This window comes from Oncorhynchus masou, chromosome 6, assembly GCF_036934945.1.
Source record: "Oncorhynchus masou masou isolate Uvic2021 chromosome 6, UVic_Omas_1.1, whole genome shotgun sequence".
NCBI lineage: Eukaryota > Metazoa > Chordata > Actinopteri > Salmoniformes > Salmonidae > Oncorhynchus > Oncorhynchus masou.
Genome location: NC_088217.1, coordinates 1233749 through 1260517, shown reverse-complemented (window position 1 = coordinate 1260517; position 26769 = coordinate 1233749). Strand labels below are relative to the sequence as shown.

The window sequence follows — 26769 nt, the reverse complement described above, 5'->3', positions numbered from 1 at the left end:
GAGAAAGGAAAAACATGTTGTATATTGCCAAAAGGAAAAGTAGAATTATATATTATATTCTGCTGTAAATGGAGTGATTAAAGAACTACAGACTTCCATATCATACTAAACCCAACTGTATACTAGACTTCCATATAACACTAAACCCAACCGTATACTAGACTTCCATATCACACTAAACCCAACCGTATACTAGACTTCCATATCATACTAAACCCAACCGTATACTAGACTTCCATATCACACTAAACCCAACCGTATACTAGACTTCCATATCATACTAAACCCAACCGTATACTACAGACTTCCATATCACACTAAACCCAACTGTATACTAGACTTCCATATCACACTAAACCCAACCGTATACTAGACTTCCATATCACACTAAACCCAACCGTATACTAGACTTCCATATCACACTAAACCCAACCGTATACTAGACTTCCATATCACACTAAACCCAACCGTATACTAGACTTCCATATCATACTAAACCCAACCGTATACTAGACTTCCATATCACACTAAACCCAACCATATACTAGACTTCCATATCATACTAAACCCAACCGTATACTAGACTTCCATATCATACTAAACCCAACCGTATACTACAGACTTCAATATCATACTAAACCCAACCATATACTAGACTTCCATATCATACTAAACCCAACCGTATACTAGACTTCCATATCATACTAAACCCAACCATATACTAGACTTCCATATCATACTAAACCCAACCGTATACTACAGACTTCAATATCATACTAAACCCAACCGTATACTAGACTTCCATATCACACTAAACCCAACCGTATACTAGACTTCCATATCATACTAAACCCAACCGTATACTACAGACTTCCATATCACACTAAACCCAACCGTATACTAGACTTCCATTTCATACTAAACCCAACCGTATACTAGACTTCCATATCACACTAAACCCAACCGTATACTAGACTTCTATATCACACTAACAGTGCTCCGGGCAGCCGAGCGGAAATGGAGGAAAACTCGCCTCCCTGCGGACCTGGCATCCTTTCACTCCCTCCTCTCTACATTTTCCTCCTCTGTCTCTGCTGCTAAAGCCACTTTCTACCACTCTAAATTCCAAGCATCTGCCTCTAACCCTAGGAAGCTCTTTGCCACCTTCTCCTCCCTCCTGAATCCTCCTCCCCCTCCCCCCCCCCTCCTCCCTCTCTGCAGATGACTTCGTCAACCATTTTGAAAAGAAGGTCGATGACATCCGATCCTCGTTTGCTAAGTCAAACGACACCGCTGGTTCTGCTCACACTGCCCTACCCTGTGCTCTGACCTCTTTCTCCCCTCTCTCTCCAGATGAAATCTCGCTTCTTGTGACGGCCGGCCGCCCAACAACCTGCCCGCTTGACCCTATCCCCTCCTCTCTTCTCCAGACCATTTCCGGAGACCTTCTCCCTTACCTCACCTCGCTCATCAACTCATCCCTGACCGCTGGCTACGTCCCTTCCGTCTTCAAGAGAGCGAGAGTTGCACCCCTTCTGAAAAAACCTACACTCGACCCTCCGATGTCAACAACTACAGACCAGTATCCCTTCTTTCTTTTCTCTCCAAAACTCTTGAACGTGCCGTCCTTGGCCAGCTCTCCCGCTATCTCTCTCAGAATGACCTTCTTGATCCAAATCAGTCAGGTTTCAAGACTAGTCATTCAACTGAGACTGCTCTTCTCTGTATCACGGAGACGCTCCGCACTGCTAAAGCTAACTCTCTCTCCTCTGCTCTCATCCTTCTAGACCTATCGGCTGCCTTCGATACTGTGAACCATCAGATCCTCCTCTCCACCCTCTCCGAGTTGGGCATCTCCGGCGCGGCCCACGCTTGGATTGCGTTCTACCTGACAGGTCGCTCCTACCAGGTGGCGTGGCGAGAATCTGTCTCCTCGCCACGCGCTCTCACCACTGGTGTCCCCCAGGGCTCTGTTCTAGGCCCTCTCCTATTCTCGCTATACACCAAGTCACTTGGCTCTGTCATAACCTCACATGGTCTCTCCTATCATTGCTATGCAGACGACACACAATTAATCTTCTCCTTTCCCCCTTCTGATGACCAGGTGGCGAATCGCATCTCTGCATGTCTGGCAGACATATCAGTGTGGATGACGGATCACCACCTCAAGCTGAACCTCGGCAAGACGGAGCTGCTCTTCCTCCCGGGGAAGGACTGCCCGTTCCATGATCTCGCCATCACGGTTGACAACTCCATTGTGTCCTCCTCCCAGAGCGCTAAGAACCTTGGCGTGATCCTGGACAACACCCTGTCGTTCTCAACTAACATCATGGCGGTGGCCCGTTCCTGTAGGTTCATGCTCTACAACATCCGCAGAGTACGACCCTGCCTCACACAGGAAGCGGTGCAGGTCCTAATCCAGGCACTTGTCATCTCCCGTCTGGATTACTGCAACTCGCTGTTGGCTGGGCTCACTGTCTGTGCCATTAAACCCCTACAACTCATCCAGAACGCCGCAGCCCGTCTGGTGTTCAACCTTCCCAAGTTCTCTCACGTCACCCCGCTCCTCCGCTCTCTCCACTGGCTTCCAGTTGAAGCTCGCATCCGCTACAAGACCATGGTGCTTGCCTACGGAGCTGTGAGGGGAACGGCACCGCAGTACCTCCAGGCTCTGATCAGGCCCTACACCCAAACAAGGGCACTGCGTTCATCCACCTCTGGCCTGCTCGCCTCCCTACCACTGAGGAAGTACAGTTCCCGCTCAGCCCAGTCAAAACTGTTCGCTGCTCTGGCCCCCCAATGGTGGAACAAACTCCCTCACGACGCCAGGACAGCGGAGTCAATCACCACCTTCCGGAGACACCTGAAACCCCACCTCTTCAAGGAATACCTAGGATAGGATAAAGTAATCCTTCTCACCCCCCCGCCCCTTAAATGATTTAGATGCACTATTGTAAAGTGGCTGTTCCACTGGATGTCAGAAGGTGAATTCACCAATTTGTAAGTCGCTCTGGATAAGAGCGTCTGCTAAATGACTTAAATGTAATGTAAATGTAAACCCAACCGTATACTAGACTTCCATTACATACTAAACCCAACCATATACTAGACTTCCATATCACACTAAAACCAACCGTATACTAGACTTCCATATCACACTAAACCCAACCGTATACTAGACTTCCATATCACACTAAACCCAACCGTATACTAGACTTCCATATCACACTAAACCCAACCGTATACTAGACTTCCATATCACACTAAACCCAACCGTATACTAGACTTCCATATCACACTAAACCCAACCGTATACTAGACTTCCATATCATACTAAACCCAACCGTATACTAGACTTCCATATCACACTAAACCCAACCATATACTAGACTTCCATATCATACTAAACCCAACCGTATACTAGACTTCCATATCATACTAAACCCAACCGTATACTACAGACTTCAATATCATACTAAACCCAACCATATACTAGACTTCCACATCATACTAAACCCAACCGTATACTAGACTTCCATATCATACTAAACCCAACCGTATACTAGACTTCCATATCATACTAAACCCAACCATATACTAGACTTCAATATCATACTAAACCCAACCATATACTAGACTTCCATATCATACTAAACCCAACCGTATACTAGACTTCCATATCACACTAAACCCAACCGTATACTAGACTTCCATTTCATACTAAACCCAACCGTATACTAGACTTCCATATCATACTAAACCCAACCGTATACTAGACTTCCATATCATACTAAACCCAACCATATACTACAGACTTCCATATAACACAAAACCCAACCGTATACTACAGACTTCCATATCATACTAAACCCAACCGTATACTAGACTTCCATATCATACTAAACCCAACCTTATAATAGACTTCCATATCATACTAAACCCAACCGTATACTACAGACTTCCATATCATACTAAACCCAACCGTATACTACAGACTTCCATATCATACTAAACCCAACCGTATACTACAGACTTCCATATCATACTAAACCCAACCGTATACTACAGACTTCAATATCATACTAAACCCAACCGTATACTACAGACTTCCATATCATACTAAACCCAACCGTATACTACAGACTTCCATATCATACTAAACCCAACCGTATACTACAGACTTCCATATCATACTAAACCCAACCGTATACTACAGACTTCCATATCATACTAAACCCAACCGTATACTACAGACTTCCATATCATACTAAACCCAACCGTATACTACAGACTTCAATATCATACTAAACCCAACCGTATACTACAGACTTCCATATCATACTAAACCCAACCGTATACTACAGACTTCCATATCATACTAAACCCAACCGTATACTACAGACTTCAATATCACACTAAACCCAACCATATACTAGACTTCCATATCATACTAAACCCAACCGTATACTACAGACTTCCATATCATACTAAACCCAACCGTATACTACAGACTTCAATATCATACTAAACCCAACCGTATACTACAGACTTCCATATCATACTAAACCCAACCGTATACTACAGACTTCCATATCATACTAAACCCAACCGTATACTACAGACTTCCATATCATACTAAACCCAACCGTATACTACAGACTTCCATATCATACTAAACCCAACCGTATACTACAGACTTCCATATCACACTAAACCCAACCGTATACTACAGACTTCCATATCACACTAAACCCAACCGTATACTACAGACTTCCATATCATACATTTTACATTTACATTTTAGTCACTTAGAACATGCTCTTATCAATAGCAACTTACAGTTAGTCTATTCATCTTAAGATAGCTAGGTGGGTCAACCACATATCATAGTCATAGTAAGTACATTCATCTTAAGAGAGCTAGGTGGGTCAACCACATATCATAGTCATAGTAAGTACATTCATCTTAAGATAGCTAGGTGGGTCAATCACATATCATAGTCATAGTAAGTACATTCATCTTAAGAGAGCTAGGTGGGTCAACCACATATCATAGTCATAGTAAGTACATTTTTCCTCACTAAAGTAGCTTCCAGCGAAGTCAGAGCTAGTAAGGGGAAGAAAAAGTGAATTGCGAGTGTTAATTCACGAATGTTGTGAGGGGGGGTGTGCAAGGAGGGGTGCTGTGGGACTATTTAAAATACTTTTTGAAGAGGTAGGGTTTCAGATGATTTCGGAAGATGGGCAGGAATTCTGCTGTCCTAGCCTCAGGGAGAAGCTGGTTCCAACATTGGGGTAGCAGGACAGAGAAGGGCTTGGACTGGACTGAGCGGGAATTGCCAAGAGACCAGAGGTGACAGAACGGAGTGCTCGGGTTGGGATGTAGGGTTTGAGCATAGCCTGAACGTAGGGAGGGGCAGTTCCTCTTGCTGCTACGATGGCAATTACCATGGTCTTATAGAAGATGTGAGCTTTGACTGGAAACCAGCGGAGTGTGCAGAGGAGCGGGGTGACATGGGAGAATTTGGGAGAGTTGAACAAAAAGGCGGGCTGAAGGGAGGGAAGGAGAAAAAGTAGTTTAGTGTCAACCTGCATAGCAATGATAGGAGAGACCATGTAAGGATATGACTTGGTGTATAGAGAGAAGAGGAGAGGGCCTAGAACCGAGCCCTGGGGGACACCAGTAGTGAGAGTACAGACACAGATCCTCTCCATATCACCTGGTCTGAGCGGCCTGCCAGGTAGGATTCAATCCAAAAGTATGGAGAGCCTGAGACGCCGACGCCTGAGAGGGTGGAAAGGAGAATCTGGTGGTTCACGTTGTCGAAGGCAGGAGATGGATCTAGGAGGATGAGAACAGAGGAGAGAGTCAGCTTTGGCAGTGCAGTGAGCCTCCGGGACACAGAGAAGAGCAGAATCAGTTCAGTGATCCGTCTTGAAGCCTGATTGGTTTGGGTCAAGAAGATCGTTCTGAGAGAGACAGCCAGAGAGTTGGTCATAGACAGCACGCTCAAGTAAGGACAAAGGTCTGTAGTTATTACATCAGATGTGTCAAGCATTGTTTTCTTGAGGAGGGGAGCGACTCTGAACGTTTTGAAGTCAGAAAGAACGCAGCCAGTGGTCAGGGATGAGATGATGAGGGAAGTGAGGAATGGGATAAGGTCTCCAGAGATGGTCTGGAGAAGGGAGGAGGGGGTCTAGTGGAGAGGTTGTTGGGCGGACGGACATCACTAGTCGCTGGATGTCATTTGGAGAGAGAGGGGAGAAAGAGGTCAAGGCTAGGGTCGTTCTGTGCGAGTGGGACCAGTGGACTCAATAGGCTGAGTGAATGAGGAACGGATGTCGTCAATGTTGTTTTCAAAGTAGTTAAAGTCATCCACAGAGAGGGAGGAAGGAGGGGGAGGGGTGGTGGATTAAGGAGGGAGGAGATGGTGGAAAAGAGTTTCCTAGAGTGAGAGGTGGAAGCTTGAAATTTAGATAGACACTGTCTTTAGAAGCAGATACAGAGTAAAATAAGGTAAAAATGAGAGAGTGAAAGGACAATAGGTCCTCCAGAAGAAACCATACTGAACCCAACAGGTCTGAGAAGTACACATCATACAGTATTACACCAGGCCCTGGTGGTGCAGACTAACATCATATTATACTAGGCCCTGGAGCAGAATAACATCATATTACACTAGGTCCTGGTGGTGCAGACTAACATCATATTACACTAGGTCCTGGTGGTGCAGACTAACATCATATTACACTAGGCCCTGGAGAAGACTAACATCATATTACACTAGGCCCTGGAGAAGACTAACATCATATTACACTAGGCCCTGGTGGTGCAGACTAACATCATATTACACTAGGCCCTGGAGCAGACTAATATCATATTACACTAGGCCCTGGAGAAGACTAACATCATATTACACTAGGCCCTGGTGGTGCAGACTAACATCATATTACACTAGGCCCTGGTGGTGCAGACTAATATCATATTACACTAGGCCCTGGTGGTGCAGACTAACATCATATTACACTAGGCCCTGGTGGTGCAGACTAACATCATATTACACTAGGCCCTGGTGGTGCAGACTAACATCATATTATACTAGGCCCTGGAGCAGACTAACATCATATTACACTAGGTCCTGGTGGTGCAGACTAACATCATATTACACTAGGTCCTGGTGGTGCAGACTAACATCATATTACACTAGGCCCTGGAGAAGACTAACATCATATTACACTAGGTCCTGGTGCAGACTAACATCATATTACACTAGGCCCTGGAGAAGACTAATATCATATTACACTAGGCCCTGGTGGTGCAGACTAATATCATATTACACTAGGTCCTGGTGGTGCAGACTAACATCATATTACACTAGGCCCTGGAGCATACTAACATCATATTACACTAGGTCCTGGTGGTGCAGACTAACATCATATTACACTAGGTCCTGGTGGTGCAGACTAACATCATATTACACTAGGTCCTGGAGCAGACTAACATCATATTACACTAGGTCCTGGTGGTGCAGACTAACATCATATTACACTAGGTCCTGGAGCATACTAACATCATATTACACTAGGTCCTGGTGGTGCAGACTAACATCATATTACACTAGGCCCTGGAGCAGACTAACATCATATTACACTAGGCCCTGGAGCAGACTAACATCATATTACACTAGGCCCTGGAGAAGACTAACATCATATTACACTAGGTCCTGGAGCAGACTAACATCATATTACACTAGGTCCTGGTGGTGCAGACTAACATCATATTACACTAGGCCCTGGTGATGCAGACTAACATCATATTACACTAGGCCCTGGAGAAGACTAACATCATATTACACTAGGTCCTGGTGGTGCAGACTAACATCATATTACACTAGGTCCTGGTGGTGCAGACTAACATCATATTACACTAGGCCCTGGTGGTGCAGACTAACATCATATTACACTAGGTCCTGCTGGTGCAGACTAACATCATATTACACTAGGCCCTGGAGAAGACTAACATCATATTACACTAGGCCCTGGAGCAGACTAATATCATATTACACTAGGTCCTGGTGGTGCAGACTAACATCATATTACACTAGGCCCTGGAGAAGACTAACATCATATTACACTAGGCCCTGGAGCAGACTAATATCATATTACACTAGGTCCTGGTGGTGCAGACTAACATCATATTACACTAGGCCCTGGAGAAGACTAACATCATATTACACTAGGTCCTGGTGGTGCAGACTAACATCATATTACACTAGGCCCTGGAGCAGACTAACATCATATTACACTAGGCCCTGGTGGTGCAGACTAACATCATATTACACTAGGTCCTGGTGGTGCAGACTAACATCATATTACACTAGGCCCTGGTGGTGCAGACTAACATCATATTACACTAGGTCCTGGTGGTGCAGACTAACATCATATTACACTAGGCCCTGGTGGTGCAGACTAACATCATATTACACTAGGTCCTGCTGGTGCAGACTAACATCATATTACACTAGGCCCTGGAGAAGACTAGCATCATATTACACTAGGCCCTGGAGCAGACTAATATCATATTACACTAGGTCCTGGTGGTGCAGACTAACATCATATTACACTAGGCCCTGGAGAAGACTAACATCATATTACACTAGGCCCTGGAGCAGACTAATATCATATTACACTAGGTCCTGGTGGTGCAGACTAACATCATATTACACTAGGCCCTGGAGAAGACTAACATCATATTACACTAGGTCCTGGTGGTGCAGACTAACATCATATTACACTAGGCCCTGGAGCATACTAACATCATATTACACTAGGCCCTGGTGGTGCAGACTAACATCATATTACACTAGGTTCTGCTGGTGCAGACTAACATCATATTACACTAGGTCCTGGTGGTGCAGACTAACATCATATTACACTAGGTCCTGGTGGTGCAGACTAACATCATATTACACTAGGCCCTGGTGGTGCAGACTAACATCATATTACACTAGGTCCTGGTGGTGCAGACTAACATCATATTACACTAGGCCCTGGAGAAGACTAACATCATATTACACTAGGTCCTGGTGGTGCAGACTAACATCATATTACACTAGGTCCTGGTGGTGCAGACTAACATCATATTACACTAGGTCCTGGAGAAGACTAACATCATATTACACTAGGTCCTGGTGGTGCAGACTAACATCATATTACACTAGGCCCTGGAGAAGACTAACATCATATTACACTAGGTCCTGGTGGTGCAGACTAACATCATATTACACTAGGTCCTGGTGGTGCAGACTAACATCATATTACACTAGGCCCTGGAGGTGCAGACTAACATCATATTACACTAGGCCCTGGTGGTGCAGACTAACATCATATTACACTAGGTCCTGGTGGTGCAGACTAACATCATATTACACTAGGTCCTGGTGGTGCAGACTAACATCATATTACACTAGGTCCTGGTGGTGCAGACTAACATCATATTACACTAGGCCCTGGAGAAGACTAACATCATATTACACTAGGTCCTGGAGCAGACTAACATCATATTACACTAGGTCCTGGTGGTGCAGACTAACATCATATTACACTAGGCCCTGGTGATGCAGACTAACATCATATTACACTAGGCCCTGGAGAAGACTAACATCATATTACACTAGGCCCTGGTGATGCAGACTAACATCATATTACACTAGGCCCTGGAGAAGACTAACATCATATTACACTAGGTCCTGGTGGTGCAGACTAACATCATATTACACTAGGCCCTGGAGAAGACTAACATCATATTACACTAGGCCCTGGTGGTGCAGACTAACATCATATTACACTAGGCCCTGGAGCAGACTAACATCATATTACACTAGGTCCTGGAGCAGACTAACATCATATTACACTAGGTCCTGGTGGTGCAGACTAACATCATATTACACTAGGCCCTGGAGCAGACTAACATCATATTACACTAGGCCCTGGAGAAGACTAACATCATATTACACTAGGTCCTGGTGGTGCAGACTAACATCATATTACACTATGTCCTGGAGCAGACTAACATCATATTACACTAGGTCCTGGAGCAGACTAACATCATATTACACTAGGTCCTGGTGGTGCAGACTAACATCATATTACACTAGGTCCTGGTGGTGCAGACTAACATCATATTACACTAGGTCCTGGTGGTGCAGACTAACATCATATTACACTAGGCCCTGGAGAAGACTAACATCATATTACACTAGGCCCTGGAGCAGACTAATATCATATTACACTAGGTCCTGGTGGTGCAGACTAACATCATATTACACTAGGCCCTGGAGAAGACTAACATCATATTACACTAGGTCCTGGTGGTGCAGACTAACATCATATTACACTAGGCCCTGGAGCAGACTAACATCATATTACACTAGGCCCTGGTGGTGCAGACTAACATCATATTACACTAGGTTCTGCTGGTGCAGACTAACATCATATTACACTAGGTCCTGGTGGTGCAGACTAACATCATATTACACTAGGTCCTGGTGGTGCAGACTAACATCATATTACACTAGGCCCTGGTGGTGCAGACTAACATCATATTACACTAGGTCCTGGTGGTGCAGACTAACATCATATTACACTAGGCCCTGGAGAAGACTAACATCATATTACACTAGGTCCTGGTGGTGCAGACTAACATCATATTACACTAGGTCCTGGTGGTGCAGACTAACATCATATTACACTAGGTCCTGGAGAAGACTAACATCATATTACACTAGGTCCTGGTGGTGCAGACTAACATCATATTACACTAGGCCCTGGAGAAGACTAACATCATATTACACTAGGTCCTGGTGGTGCAGACTAACATCATATTACACTAGGTCCTGGTGGTGCAGACTAACATCATATTACACTAGGCCCTGGAGAAGACTAACATCATATTACACTAGGTCCTGGAGCAGACTAACATCATATTACACTAGGTCCTGGTGGTGCAGACTAACATCATATTACACTAGGCCCTGGTGATGCAGACTAACATCATATTACACTAGGCCCTGGAGAAGACTAACATCATATTACACTAGGCCCTGGTGATGCAGACTAACATCATATTACACTAGGCCCTGGAGAAGACTAACATCATATTACACTAGGTCCTGGTGGTGCAGACTAACATCATATTACACTAGGCCCTGGAGAAGACTAACATCATATTACACTAGGCCCTGGTGGTGCAGACTAACATCATATTACACTAGGCCCTGGAGCAGACTAACATCATATTACACTAGGTCCTGGAGCAGACTAACATCATATTACACTAGGTCCTGGTGGTGCAGACTAACATCATATTACACTAGGCCCTGGAGCAGACTAACATCATATTACACTAGGCCCTGGAGAAGACTAACATCATATTACACTAGGTCCTGGTGGTGCAGACTAACATCATATTACACTATGTCCTGGAGCAGACTAACATCATATTACACTAGGTCCTGGAGCAGACTAACATCATATTACACTAGGTCCTGGTGGTGCAGACTAACATCATATTACACTAGGTCCTGGTGGTGCAGACTAACATCATATTACACTAGGTCCTGGTGGTGCAGACTAACATCATATTACACTAGGCCCTGGAGAAGACTAACATCATATTACACTAGGTCCTGGAGCAGACTAACATCATATTACACTAGGTCCTGGTGGTGCAGACTAACATCATATTACACTAGGCCCTGGTGATGCAGACTAACATCATATTACACTAGGTCCTGGAGCAGACTAACATCATATTACACTAGGTCCTGGTGGTGCAGACTAACATCATATTACACTAGGCCCTGGTGATGCAGACTAACATCATATTACACTAGGCCCTGGAGAAGACTAACATCATATTACACTAGGCCCTGGTGATGCAGACTAACATCATATTACACTAGGCCCTGGAGAAGACTAACATCATATTACACTAGGTCCTGGTGGTGCAGACTAACATCATATTACACTAGGCCCTGGAGAAGACTAACATCATATTACACTAGGCCCTGGTGGTGCAGACTAACATCATATTACACTAGGCCCTGGAGCAGACTAACATCATATTACACTAGGTCCTGGAGCAGACTAACATCATATTACACTAGGTCCTGGTGGTGCAGACTAACATCATATTACACTAGGCCCTGGAGCAGACTAACATCATATTACACTAGGTCCTGGTGGTGCAGACTAACATCATATTACACTAGGCCCTGGAGCAGACTAACATCATATTACACTAGGCCCTGGAGAAGACTAACATCATATTACACTAGGTCCTGGTGGTGCAGACTAACATCATATTACACTAGGCCCTGGAGAAGACTAACATCATATTACACTAGGCCCTGGTGGTGCAGACTAACATCATATTACACTAGGTCATGGTGATGCAGACTAACATCATATTACACTAGGTCCTGGAGCAGACTAACATCATATTACACTAGGTCCTGGTGGTGCAGACTAACATCATATTACACTAGGCCCTGGAGCAGACTAACATCATATTACACTAGGCCCTGGAGAAGACTAACATCATATTACACTAGGTCCTGGTGGTGCAGACTAACATCATATTACACTAGGCCCTGGAGAAGACTAACATCATATTACACTAGGCCCTGGTGGTGCAGACTAACATCATATTACACTAGATCCTGGTGATGCAGACTAACATCATATTACACTAGGTCCTGGAGCAGACTAACATCATATTACACTAGGCCCTGGAGAAGACTAACATCATATTACACTAGGCCCTGGTGGTGCAGACTAACATCATATTACACTAGGCCCTGGAGAAGACTAATATCATATTACACTAGGCCCTGGTGGTGCAGACTAACATCATATTACACTAGGCCCTGGTGGTGCAGACTAACATCATATTACACTAGGCCCTGGTGGTGCAGACTAACATCATATTACACTAGGCCCTGGTGGAGCAGACTAACATCATATTACACTAGGTCCTGGTGGTGCAGACTAACATCATATTACACTAGGTCCTGGTGGTGCAGACTAACATCATATTATACTAGGCCCTGGTGGAGCAGACTAACATCATATTACACTAGGTCCTGGTGGTGCAGACTAACATCATATTATACTAGGCCCTGGTGGAGCAGACTAACATCATATTACACTAGGTCCTGGTGGTGCAGACTAACATCATATTACACTAGGTCCTGGAGCAGACTAACATCATATTACACTAGGTCCTGGTGGTGCAGACTAACATCATATTACACTAGGCCCTGGAGAAGACTAACATCATATTACACTAGGTCCTGGTGGTGCAGACTAACATCATATTACACTAGGTCCTGGTGGTGCAGACTAACATCATATTACACTAGGCCCTGGAGAAGACTAACATCATATTACACTAGGTCCTGGAGCAGACTAACATCATATTACACTAGGTCCTGGTGGTGCAGACTAACATCATATTACACTAGGCCCTGGTGATGCAGACTAACATCATATTACACTAGGCCCTGGAGAAGACTAACATCATATTACACTAGGCCCTGGTGATGCAGACTAACATCATATTACACTAGGCCCTGGAGAAGACTAACATCATATTACACTAGGTCCTGGTGGTGCAGACTAACATCATATTACACTAGGCCCTGGAGAAGACTAACATCATATTACACTAGGCCCTGGTGGTGCAGACTAACATCATATTACACTAGGCCCTGGAGCAGACTAACATCATATTACACTAGGTCCTGGAGCAGACTAACATCATATTACACTAGGTCCTGGTGGTGCAGACTAACATCATATTACACTAGGCCCTGGAGCAGACTAACATCATATTACACTAGGCCCTGGAGAAGACTAACATCATATTACACTAGGTCCTGGTGGTGCAGACTAACATCATATTACACTATGTCCTGGAGCAGACTAACATCATATTACACTAGGTCCTGGAGCAGACTAACATCATATTACACTAGGTCCTGGTGGTGCAGACTAACATCATATTACACTAGGTCCTGGTGGTGCAGACTAACATCATATTACACTAGGTCCTGGTGGTGCAGACTAACATCATATTACACTAGGCCCTGGAGAAGACTAACATCATATTACACTAGGTCCTGGAGCAGACTAACATCATATTACACTAGGTCCTGGTGGTGCAGACTAACATCATATTACACTAGGCCCTGGTGATGCAGACTAACATCATATTACACTAGGTCCTGGAGCAGACTAACATCATATTACACTAGGTCCTGGTGGTGCAGACTAACATCATATTACACTAGGCCCTGGTGATGCAGACTAACATCATATTACACTAGGCCCTGGAGAAGACTAACATCATATTACACTAGGCCCTGGTGATGCAGACTAACATCATATTACACTAGGCCCTGGAGAAGACTAACATCATATTACACTAGGTCCTGGTGGTGCAGACTAACATCATATTACACTAGGCCCTGGAGAAGACTAACATCATATTACACTAGGCCCTGGTGGTGCAGACTAACATCATATTACACTAGGCCCTGGAGCAGACTAACATCATATTACACTAGGTCCTGGAGCAGACTAACATCATATTACACTAGGTCCTGGTGGTGCAGACTAACATCATATTACACTAGGCCCTGGAGCAGACTAACATCATATTACACTAGGTCCTGGTGGTGCAGACTAACATCATATTACACTAGGCCCTGGAGCAGACTAACATCATATTACACTAGGCCCTGGAGAAGACTAACATCATATTACACTAGGTCCTGGTGGTGCAGACTAACATCATATTACACTAGGCCCTGGAGAAGACTAACATCATATTACACTAGGCCCTGGTGGTGCAGACTAACATCATATTACACTAGGTCATGGTGATGCAGACTAACATCATATTACACTAGGTCCTGGAGCAGACTAACATCATATTACACTAGGTCCTGGTGGTGCAGACTAACATCATATTACACTAGGCCCTGGAGCAGACTAACATCATATTACACTAGGCCCTGGAGAAGACTAACATCATATTACACTAGGTCCTGGTGGTGCAGACTAACATCATATTACACTAGGCCCTGGAGAAGACTAACATCATATTACACTAGGCCCTGGTGGTGCAGACTAACATCATATTACACTAGATCCTGGTGATGCAGACTAACATCATATTACACTAGGTCCTGGAGCAGACTAACATCATATTACACTAGGCCCTGGAGAAGACTAACATCATATTACACTAGGCCCTGGTGGTGCAGACTAACATCATATTACACTAGGCCCTGGAGAAGACTAATATCATATTACACTAGGCCCTGGTGGTGCAGACTAACATCATATTACACTAGGCCCTGGTGGTGCAGACTAACATCATATTACACTAGGCCCTGGTGGTGCAGACTAACATCATATTACACTAGGCCCTGGTGGAGCAGACTAACATCATATTACACTAGGTCCTGGTGGTGCAGACTAACATCATATTACACTAGGTCCTGGTGGTGCAGACTAACATCATATTATACTAGGCCCTGGTGGAGCAGACTAACATCATATTACACTAGGTCCTGGTGGTGCAGACTAACATCATATTATACTAGGCCCTGGTGGAGCAGACTAACATCATATTACACTAGGTCCTGGTGGTGCAGACTAACATCATATTACACTAGGCCCTGGAGCAGACTAACATCATATTACACTAGGCCCTGGAGAAGACTAACATCATATTACACTAGGTCCTGGTGGTGCAGACTAACATCATATTACACTAGGTCCTGGAGCAGACTAACATCATATTACACTAGGCCCTGGTGGTGCAGACTAACATCATATTACACTAGGTCCTGGTGGTGCAGACTAACATCATATTACACTTGGCCCTGGAGAAGACTAACATCATATTACACTAGGCCCTGGAGCAGACTAACATCATATTACACTAGGCCCTGGAGAAGACTAACATCATATTACACTAGGCCCTGGAGCAGACTAACATCATATTACACTAGGTCCTGGTGGTGCAGACTAACATCATATTACACTAGGCCCTGGTGGTGCAGACTAACATCATATTATACTAGGTCCTGCTGGTGCAGACTAACATCATATTACACTAGGTCCTGGTGGTGCAGACTAACATCATATTACACTAGGTCCTGGTGGTGCAGACTAACATCATATTACACTAGGCCCTGGAGCAGACTAACATCATATTACACTAGGTCCTGGTGGTGCAGACTAACATCATATTACACTAGGTCCTGGAGAAGACTAACATCATATTACACTAGGCCCTGGTGGTGCAGACTAACATCATATTACACTAGGTCCTGGTGGTGCAGACTAACATCATATTACACTAGGTCCTGGTGGTGCAGACTAACATCATATTACACTAGGTCCTGGTGGTGCAGACTAACATCATATTACACTAGGCCCTGGAGCAGACTAACATCATATTACACTAGGTCCTGGTGGTGCAGACTAACATCATATTACACTAGGCCCTGGAGCAGACTAACATCATATTACACTAGGCCCTGGAGAAGACTAACATCATATTACACTAGGCCCTGGTGGTGCAGACTAACATCATATTACACTAGGTCCTGGTGGTGCAGACTAACATCATATTACACTAGGTCCTGGTGGTGCAGACTAACATCATATTACACTAGGCCCTGGTGGTGCAGACTAACATCATATTACACTAGGTCCTGGTGGTGCAGACTAACATCATATTACACTAGGTCCTGCAGGTGCAGACTAACATCATATTACACTTGGCCCTGGTGGTGCAGACTAACATCATATTACACTTGGCCCTGGTGGTGCAGACTAACATCATATTACACTAGGTCCTGGTGGAGCAGACTAACATCATATTACACTAGGTCCTGGTGGTGCAGACTAACATCATATTACACTAGGCCCTGGTGGTGCAGACTAACATCATATTACACTTGGCCCTGGTGGTGCAGACTAACATCATATTACACTTGGCCCTGGTGGTGCAGACTAACATCATATTACACTTGGCCCTGGTGGTGCAGACTAACATCATATTACACTAGGCCCTGGAGAAGACTAACATCATATTACACTTGGCCCTGGTGGTGCAGACTAACATCATATTACACTAGGCCCTGGAGAAGACTAACATCATATTACACTAGGTCCTGGTGCAGACTAACATCATATTACACTAGGTCCTGGTGGTGCAGACTAACATCATATTACACTAGGCCCTGGTGGTGCAGACTAACATCATATTACACTAGGTCCTGGTGGTGCAGACTAACCTGCAGACAGAGTGTTTATCGTCCTTCAACAACGGCATGTTGTTACAGTGTTGGTTCTCTGATGCCCACCTCTGGCCCACCTCACAGCATCTCTCCACCATGTAGAGAGAAGACGGACCAGGACCAGCTGGAGATACAGAGGCAATAACACACATAGTACACATGATATATAGTGCACACACACACACAACCTCTCAACCACATCTTTATAAAGAAAGAGATACACTTTTTTCTCCCCAGTTTCCTGGTATCCAAATGGTAGTTACAGTCTTGTCTCATCGCTGCAACTCCCGTACGGACTCGGGAGAGACGAAGGTCGAGAGCTGTGGGTCCTCCGAAACACAACCCAAGCACTGCTTCTTGACACAATGCCCATCCGGGCTGCACCAATGTGTCGGAGGAAACACCGTACACCTGGCGACCTGGTCAGCATGCACTGCACCCGGCCCGCCACAGGAGTTGCTAGTGTGCGATGAGACAAGGATATCCCTGCCGGCCAAACCCTCCCTCACCCGGACGACGCTGGGCCAATTGTGCACCGCCCCAAGGGCCTCCCGGTCGCTGCCGGCTGCGACAGAGCTTGGACTCGAACCCAGAATCTCTAGTGGCACAGCTGCGATAAAGTGCCTTAGACCACTGTGGCTCGAAAGACACATAGATACAAAAGACAAACACAGCAAAATACAAATACAGAGCAGACACAGAGCAGACAACAGAAACACCTGGACCAGACATTCAGCTGCCAACAGAAACACCTGGACCAGACACAGAGCAGACAACAGAAACACCTGGACCAGACACAGAGCAGACAACAGAAACACCTGGCCCAGACATACAGCTGCCAACAGAAACACCTGGACCAGACACAGAGCAGACAACAGAAACACCTGGACCAGACATACAGCTGCCAACAGAAACACCTGGACCAGACACACAGCTGCCTCAACAGAAACACCTGGGCCAGACACACAGAGCAGACAGCAGAAACACCTGGACCAGACATACAGCTGCCAACAGAAACACCTGGACCAGACACACAGCTGCCTCAACAGAAACACCTGGACCAGACATACAGCTGCCAACAGAAACACCTGGACCAGACACACAGCTGCCTCAACAGAAACACCTGGACCAGACATAGAGCTGCCTCAACAGAAACACTTGGACCGGACACACAGCTGCCTCAACAGAAACACTTGGACCGGACACACAGCTGCCTCAACAGAAACACCTGGACCAGACACACAGCTGCCTCAACAGAAACACCTGGACCAGACACACAGCTGCCTCAACAGAAACACCTGGACCAGACACACAGCTGCCTCAACAGAAATACCTGGACCAGACACACAGCTGCCTCAACAGAAAAACCTGGACCAGACACACAGCTGCCTCAACAGAAACACTTGGACCAGACACACAGCTGCCTCAACAGAAACACCTGGACCAGACACACAGCTGCCTCAACAGAAACACCTGGACCAGACACACAGCTGCCTCAACAGAAACACCTGGACCAGACACACAGCTGCCTCAACAGAAACACCTGGACCAGACACACAGCTGCCTCAACAGAAACATCTGGACCAGACACACAGCTGCCTCAACAGAAACATCTGGACCAGGCATACAGCTGCCTCAACAGAAACACCTGGACCAGACACACAGCGGCCTCAACAGAAACATCTGGACCAGACACACAGCTGCCTCAACAGAAACATCTGGACCAGGCATACAGCTGCCCCAACAGAAACACCTGGACCAGACACACAGCTGCCTCAACCGAAACACCTGGACCAGACACACAGCTGCCTCAACAGAAACACCTGGACCAGACACACAGCTGCCTCAACAGAAAAACTTGGACCAGACACACAGCTGCCTCAACAGAAACACTTGGACCAAACACACAGCTGCCTCAACAGAAACACCTGGACCAGACACACAGCTGCCTCAACATAAACACCTGGACCAGACACACAGCTTCCTCAACAGAAACACCTGGACCAGACACACAGCTGCCTCAACAGTAACACCTGGACCAGACACACAGCTGCCTCAACAGAAACATCTGGACCAGACACACAGCTGCCTCAACAGAAACATCTGGACCAGGCATACAGCTGCCTCAACAGAAACACCTGGACCAGACACACATCGGCCTCAACAGAAACATCTGGACCAGACACACAGCTGCCTCAACAGAAACATCTGGACCAGACACACAGCTGCCTCAACAGAAACATCTGGACCAGACACACAGCTGCCTCAACAGAAACATCTGGACCAGACACACAGCTGCCTCAACCGAAACACCTGGACCAGACATACAGCTGCCTCAACAGAGATGCCTGGACCAGACACACAGCTGCCTCAACAGAAACATCTGGACCAGACATACAGCTGCCTCAACAGAAATGCCTGGACCAGACACACAGCTGCCTCAACAGAAACACCTGGACCAGACACACAGCTGCCTCAAGAGAAACACCTGGACCAGACACACAGCTGCCAACAGAAACACCTGGACCAGACCCACTCATCTAACTTTAAAACTATGGCGCTTTCAACCTTCTCAGCTTCCAGATACTAAACAATAAAGAACATCCAGGTTCAGTCAAGAACGTCCAGGTTCAGTCAAGAATGTCCAGGTTCAGTCAAGAACGTTCAGGTTCAGTCAAGAATGTCCAGGTTCAGTCAAGAACGTCCAGGTTCAGTCAAGTGTTTTACTCACCCTCCTGAGTTTTTGGGAGAAAGACTGGAACATATCCCCTCTCCTTCTCCTCCTTCTCATGCTCCTCTGCATCATTGTTCTGCAGGTTGAATAGTGTCTGGGACTGCTTATGGAGAGGCTCACTTCCGTGGTGACCTAGATCAGCTGATACCCTGAGAGAAGGCTGGCTGGTTGGGCTGAATCTCACCCTGGGAGGAGTATGTTGCTGCTCTGGGTCCTTGGGAGCTGGGTGATGGGGATCAGGCTGTCTGGTCAGGGTATAGTGATCAGGCTGTCTGTGGGTTGTGTGGTGGTTCAGCTCTCTGGGAGTTGTAGTTCTGACTGCATAGGGGTCAGGCTTCCTGGTCAGGGTATGGTGATCAGGCTGTCTGTTGAGGCTGTGGTGCTCAGCTTGTCTTGGGATTGTAGGTCTGTCGGTGTTGACATCAAGCTCTCTTGGAGTTGAAGTTTTGACTGTGTGGTGGTCAGGCAGTCTGGGATATGTAGTTCTATCTGTGTTGTGGTCAAGCAGTCTGGGAGATGTAGTTCTGTCTGTGACGACCTCATACTCCCTGGGGGTAGTATTGTGAGGCTTAGGCTTCTGGGTCAGGGTGTGGTGGTGAGGCTTCCTGTGGGTGATGTGGTCCCGATTCCTTCTGGGGGATGTAGTACTGTGTTCTACTGTAGTGTTGTCCTGGTGACTTCCAGGTTCTCTGACACCTGCATCCTTCACATGGTTGCTAGGGGTACTCTTCTCTCTCTCCTCCTCTCCTCCTCTCCTCCCCTGTTTATCCAAATCTCCATCATAAGACACGTCTCTCCACCCAGGTCCTGTGGTATTCTCCAATGAATCTACTCTCTCCTCCTCTTCCTCCTGCTCCCCCTCCATCCCTCTATCCCAGATCTCCAGTGCGTCCCCAGCACTGGCCCCTTGAGAGTGAGGGTAAATCCGGCTCTCTGAGAGTCTGTTCCAGTTCGAGGTGGTGTCCTGGTGGCTGGAGCTGGTACTGCGGGGGCTGGTCTCTACTGTGGTGTCTTCAAGCTGGCTAGAAGTGGTGTGTTCTACTGTCACTGGGCTGTCAGTAACTGGGCTGCCTGTCTCTCCGAACCCATCTGTGGTGGCCTTGTAAAGTCCAAATGTCATCAACCTGTCTGTTTTCTTTAGCTTGTCTGTCAGCTTCACCCTACCTATATGCTGAGATCTGTCTGTCTCTGTAGATCTGTCTGTCTGCCCTAGCCTGTGTCTCAGTCCTACTCTGTCTGTAACCATACTGTCTGTGGTTGGCTCATGGACTCCATAGATCTCCCTCAGCTCCTGCATATCTCTACTATCATATGCCTTGTTACCATATCCATTATCAGCCCAATCATAAGACTTATCGTAGCTCTTACTATTACCCCTGTCGTGGCGCGGCTGTGGAGCCCCTGTCCCAGGGTGGGAGACAGAGGTGACAGAGGAGGACGGTGTAGGGTAGGCCAGATCAGGTGGTTCTGATGCGTCTGTAGTAGGGTAGTCATAGTCCCCATCCCCAGTCATGTGGTCTGGTTTGAACAGGGGCAGGTGGTCCGAGGGAATAGGGGCATCGATTGGGAATGGGGGGAGGTGTGGGCTGTTGGATGGTGGTAGTTTTGGCCCGTTGAAAGGGTATGGAGGACGGCTGTAGGGGGGTAATCCTATAGCCTGTGTCTCCTGTGTGTTAAAGGGGGGTTTAGCATGTCTGTCTCTCTCCGTCTCTCTCAGTTTGTCCTGTGTGAGGTAGGGATGGATAGGGGGGTAGGTAGGGTGACCCTCCTGTATGGTGGCCAGCATAGGTTTGTGGGGGTCACCGGGGTTGCTGGGACCACAGCCTGGGACAGGGTAGCACATCAGCTGACCTCCGTCGGACGGACAGTGGCACGCCTGGAGGGAACATTGTTAGAACCTTGTTACAACATTACTAGAACACCTGGTGAAACATTGTTACAACCTTGTGATGACATTAATTTAATGTTTAAGTTAGGTTACACAGGACATTTCCTTAATGTTGTAAGAATGTTGGTAGAACAACCGTTCTTAAATCTTTAAAAAGTTATGGGAGTAGTCTGGCAAGAATAGTCTTGTGATATTCATAGGTTACATAATGTTCCACAATTTCCTTGAGATGTTTCGAAAACTTTATTGGAGTCCACCTGTGGTAAATTCAATTGATTGGACATGATTTGGAAAGGCACACACCTGTCTATATATGGTCCCACAGTTGACAGTGCATGTTAGAGCAAAAACCAAGTCATGAGGTCGAAGGAATTCCTCTGAGACAGGATTGTGTCAAGGCACAGATCTGGGGATGGGTACCAAAACATGTTCCGGGTTCCGGGTTGGAGCGAGCGGTCGCATCTACACTTCGGTCCGCTGGTAGTATAACTTTTCATTACATTTCATTATAGTACAACAGTTTGATTTGTCTAATCTTAGCAATTTCTTCTTAGCTAGCTACATAGCCGTCTTTGTATCAAAGATAATTGCGTAATTATCGTATTTCGTCATCCTAACGTAGTCTACACTGCTTTCTGCCCAGCAGCTAGCTAACGTCCACTAGCACAGCAGCTAGCTAACGTCCACTAGCACTGTAGAAACTATTACACTCAACGACTCGATTAGTGTAGTGATAGCTAGCTACATAGTTGTCTTTGCTGTCTTCGTATCCAAGGTAATTGTGTAGTTTAGAGTGTGTAGACTTAGAGTGATTATCTTAATTTACCGAGGTTAGCTAGCCAGCTATTTGTCATCCTTAACGTAGGAGTCACTGCTAGCTAGCTAGCCAACAGCTAGCCAACGTCTTCAGAATTGAACTTCAACAACCCGGTCAACATTCCGCCTCGCTCCATAGGTAGTATCACATTTTCATTTCACTTCATTACAGTACAACGGTTTGATTTGTTTGATCGTAGCTAGCTAGCTACATAGCCGTCTTTGTATCTAAGACAATTGTGTAGTCTGGAGCGATTTTCTAGGTTAGCTAGCCAGCTATTGTCGTTCTTTTAACGTAACGTTATGTAATCAACACTGCTAGCTAGCCAGCTAGCCCCCGAATAGCAGCACTGTAGAAACTATTACACTCGACGGAACGACTTGATTAGTGTAGTGTCAACAACGTAGCCACTGCCAGCTAGCCTACCCCAGCAGTACTGTATCATTTCAATCTTTTTAGTCAATAAGATTCTTGCTACGTAAGCTTAACGTTCTGAACATTCGATAAGTGTAGTCCACTTGTCATTCCAATCTCCTTTGCATTAGCGTAGCCTCTTCTGTAGCCTGTCAACTATGTGTCTATCTATCCCTGTTCTCTCCTCTCTGCACAGACCATACAAACGCTCCACACCGCATGGCCGCGGCCACCCTAATCTGGTGGTCCCAGCGCGCACGACCCACGTGGAGTTCCAGGTCTCCGGTAGCCTCTGGAACTGCCGATCTGCGGCCAACAAGGCAGAGTTCATCTCAGCCTATGCCTCCCTCCAGTCCCTCGACTTCTTGGCACTGACGGAAACATGGATCACCACAGACAACACTGCTACTCCTACTGCTCTCTCTTCGTCCGCCCACGTGTTCTCGCACACCCGAGAGCTTCTGGTCAGCGGGGTGGTGGCACCGGGATCCTCATCTCTCCCAAGTGGTCATTCTCTCTTTCTCCCCTTACCCATCTGTCTATCGCCTCCTTTGAATTCCATGCTGTCACAGTTACCAGCCCTTTCAAGCTTAACATCCTTATCATTTATCGCCCTCCAGGTTCCCTCGGAGAGTTCATCAATGAGCTTGATGCCTTGATAAGCTCCTTTCCTGAGGACGGCTCACCTCTCACAGTCCTGGGCGACTTTAACCTCCCCACGTCTACCTTTGACTCATTCCTCTCTGCCTCCTTCTTTCCACTCCTCTCCTCTTTTGACCTTACCCTCTCACCTTCCCCCCCTACTCACAAGGCAGGCAATACGCTCGACCTCATCTTTACTAGATGCTGTTCTTCCACTAACCTCATTTCAACTCCCCTCCAAGTCTCCGACCACTACCTTGCATCCTTTTCCCTCTCGCTCTCATCCAACACTTCCCACACTGCCCCTACTCGGATGGCATCGCGCCGTCCCAACCTTCGCTCTCTCTCCCCCGCTACTCTCTCCTCTTCCATCCTATCATCTCTTCCCTCTGCTCATACCTTCTCCAACCTATCTCCTGATTCTGCCTCCTCAACCCTCCTCTCTTCCCTTTCTGCATCCTTTGACTCTCTATGTCCCCTATCCTCCAGGCCGGCTCGGTCCTCCCCTCCCGCTCCGTGGCTCGACGACTCATTGCGAGCTCACAGAACAGTGCTCCGGGCAGCCGAGCGGAAATGGAGGAAAACTCGCCTCCCTGCGGACCTGGCATCCTTTCACTCCCTCCTCTCTACATTTTCCTCCTCTGTCTCTGCTGCTAAAGCCACTTTCTTCCACTCTAAATTCCAAGCATCTGCCTCTAACCCTAGGAAGCTCTTTGCCACCTTCTCCTCCCTCCTGAATCCTCCTCCCCCTCCCCCTCCTCCCTCTCTGCAGATGACTTCGTCAACCATTTTGAAAAGAAGGTCGACGACATCCGATCCTCGTTTGCTAAGTCAAACGACACCGCTGGTTCTGCTCACACTGCCCTACCCTGTGCTCTGACCTCTTTCTCCCCTCTCTCTCCAGATGAAATCTCCCTTCTTGTGACGGCCGGCCGCCCAACAACCTGCCCGCTTGACCCTATCCCCTCCTCTCTTCTCCAGACCATTTCCGGAGACCTTCTCCCCTACCTCACCTCGCTCATCAACTCATCCCTGACCGCTGGCTACGTCCCTTCCGTCTTCAAGAGAGCGAGAGTTGCACCCCTTCTGAAAAAACCTACACTCGATCCCTCCGATGTCAACAACTACAGACCAGTATCCCTTCTTTCTTTTCTCTCCAAAACTCTTGAACGTGCCGTCCTTGGCCAGCTCTCCCGCTATCTCTCTCAGAATGACCTTTTTGATCCAAATCAGTCAGGTTTCAAGACTAGTCATTCAACTGAGACTGCTCTTCTCTGTATCACGGAGGCGCTCCGCACTGCTAAAGCTAACTCTCTCTCCTCTGCTCTCATCCTTCTAGACCTATCGGCTGCCTTCGACACTGTGAACCATCAGATCCTCCTCTCCACCCTCTCCGAGTTGGGCATCTCCGGTGCGGCCCACGCTTGGATTGCGTCCTACCTGACAGGTCGCTCCTACCAGGTGGCGTGGCGAGAATCTGTCTCCTCGCCACGCGCTCTCACCACTGGTGTCCCCCAGGGCTCTGTTCTAGGCCCTCTTCTATTCTCGCTATACACCAAGTCACTTGGCTCTGTCATAACCTCACATGGTCTCTCCTATCATTGCTATGCAGACGACACACAATTAATCTTCTCCTTTCCCCCTTCTGATGACCAGGTGGCGAATCGCATCTCTGCATGTCTGGCAGACATATCAGTGTGGATGATGGATCACCACCTCAAGCTGAACCTCGGCAAGACGGAGCTGCTCTTCCTCCCGGGGAAGGACTGCCCGTTCCATGATCTCGCCATCACGGTTGACAACTCCATTGTGTCCTCCTCCCAGAGCGCTAAGAATCTTGGCGTGATCCTGGACAACACCCTGTCGTTCACAACTAACATCAAGGCGGTGGCCCGTTCCTGTAGGTTCATGCTCTACAACATCCGCAGAGTACGCCCCTGCCTCACACAGGAAGCGGCGCAGGTCCTAATCCAGGCACTTGTCATCTCCCGTCTGGATTACTGCAACTCGCTGTTGGCTGGGCTCCCTGCCTGTGCCATTAAACCCCTACAACTCATCCAGAACGCCGCAGCCCGTCTGGTGTTCAACCTTCCCAAGTTCTCTCACGTCACCCCGCTCCTCCGCTCTCTCCACTGGCTTCCAGTTGAAGCTCGCATCCGCTACAAGACCATGGTGCTTGCCTATGGAGCTGTGAGGGGAACGGCACCGCAGTACCTCCAGGCTCTGATCAGGCCCTACACCCAAACAAGGGCACTGCGTTCATCCACCTCTGGCCTGCTCGCCTCCCTACCACTGAGGAAGTACAGTTCCCGCTCAGCCCAGTCAAAACTGTTCGCTGCTCTGGCCCCCAATGGTGGAACAAACTCCCTCACGACGCCAGGACAGCGGAGTCAATCACCACCTTCCGGAGACACCTGAAACCCCACCTATTCAAGGAATACCTAGGCTAGGATCAAGCAATCCTTCTCACCCCCCCTTAAATGATTTAGATGCACTATTGTAAAGTGGCTGTTCCACTGATGTCAGAAGGTGAATTCACCAATTTGTAAGTCGCTCTGGATAAGAGCGTCTGCTAAATTACTTAAATGTAAATGTAAATGTACAGCATTGAAGGTCCAAGAACACAGTTTTTTATTTTTTATTTACCGTTATTACCTTTATTTAACCAGGTAGACCGGATCACCTTTATTTAGCCAGGTAGGCCGGATCACCTTTATTTAACCAGGTAGGCCGGATCACCTTTATTTAACCAGGTAGGCCGGATCACCTTTATTTAACCAGGTAGGCCGGATCACCTTTATTTAACCAGGTAGGCCGGATCACCTTTATTTAACCAGGTAGGCCGGATCACCTTTATTTAACCAGGTAGGCCGGATCACCTTTATTTAACCAGG

The 26769-nt window shown here is 46.9% G+C and overlaps 1 protein-coding gene across 1 annotated transcript in view; it reads right to left on the bottom strand.

The window, feature by feature from the left end:
• Positions 1–26769, bottom strand: part of fbln2 (fibulin 2) — a 139228-nt gene that overhangs the window by 67518 nt on the left and 44941 nt on the right. The window contains exons 3-4 of the mRNA XM_064967371.1: positions 20112–21990; positions 17378–17504 (exon numbers count right to left, since the gene is read on the bottom strand). Coding sequence (XP_064823443.1) covers positions 17378–17504; positions 20112–21990 — 2006 coding nt within the window. The remainder of the gene's footprint in view (positions 1–17377; positions 17505–20111; positions 21991–26769) is intronic.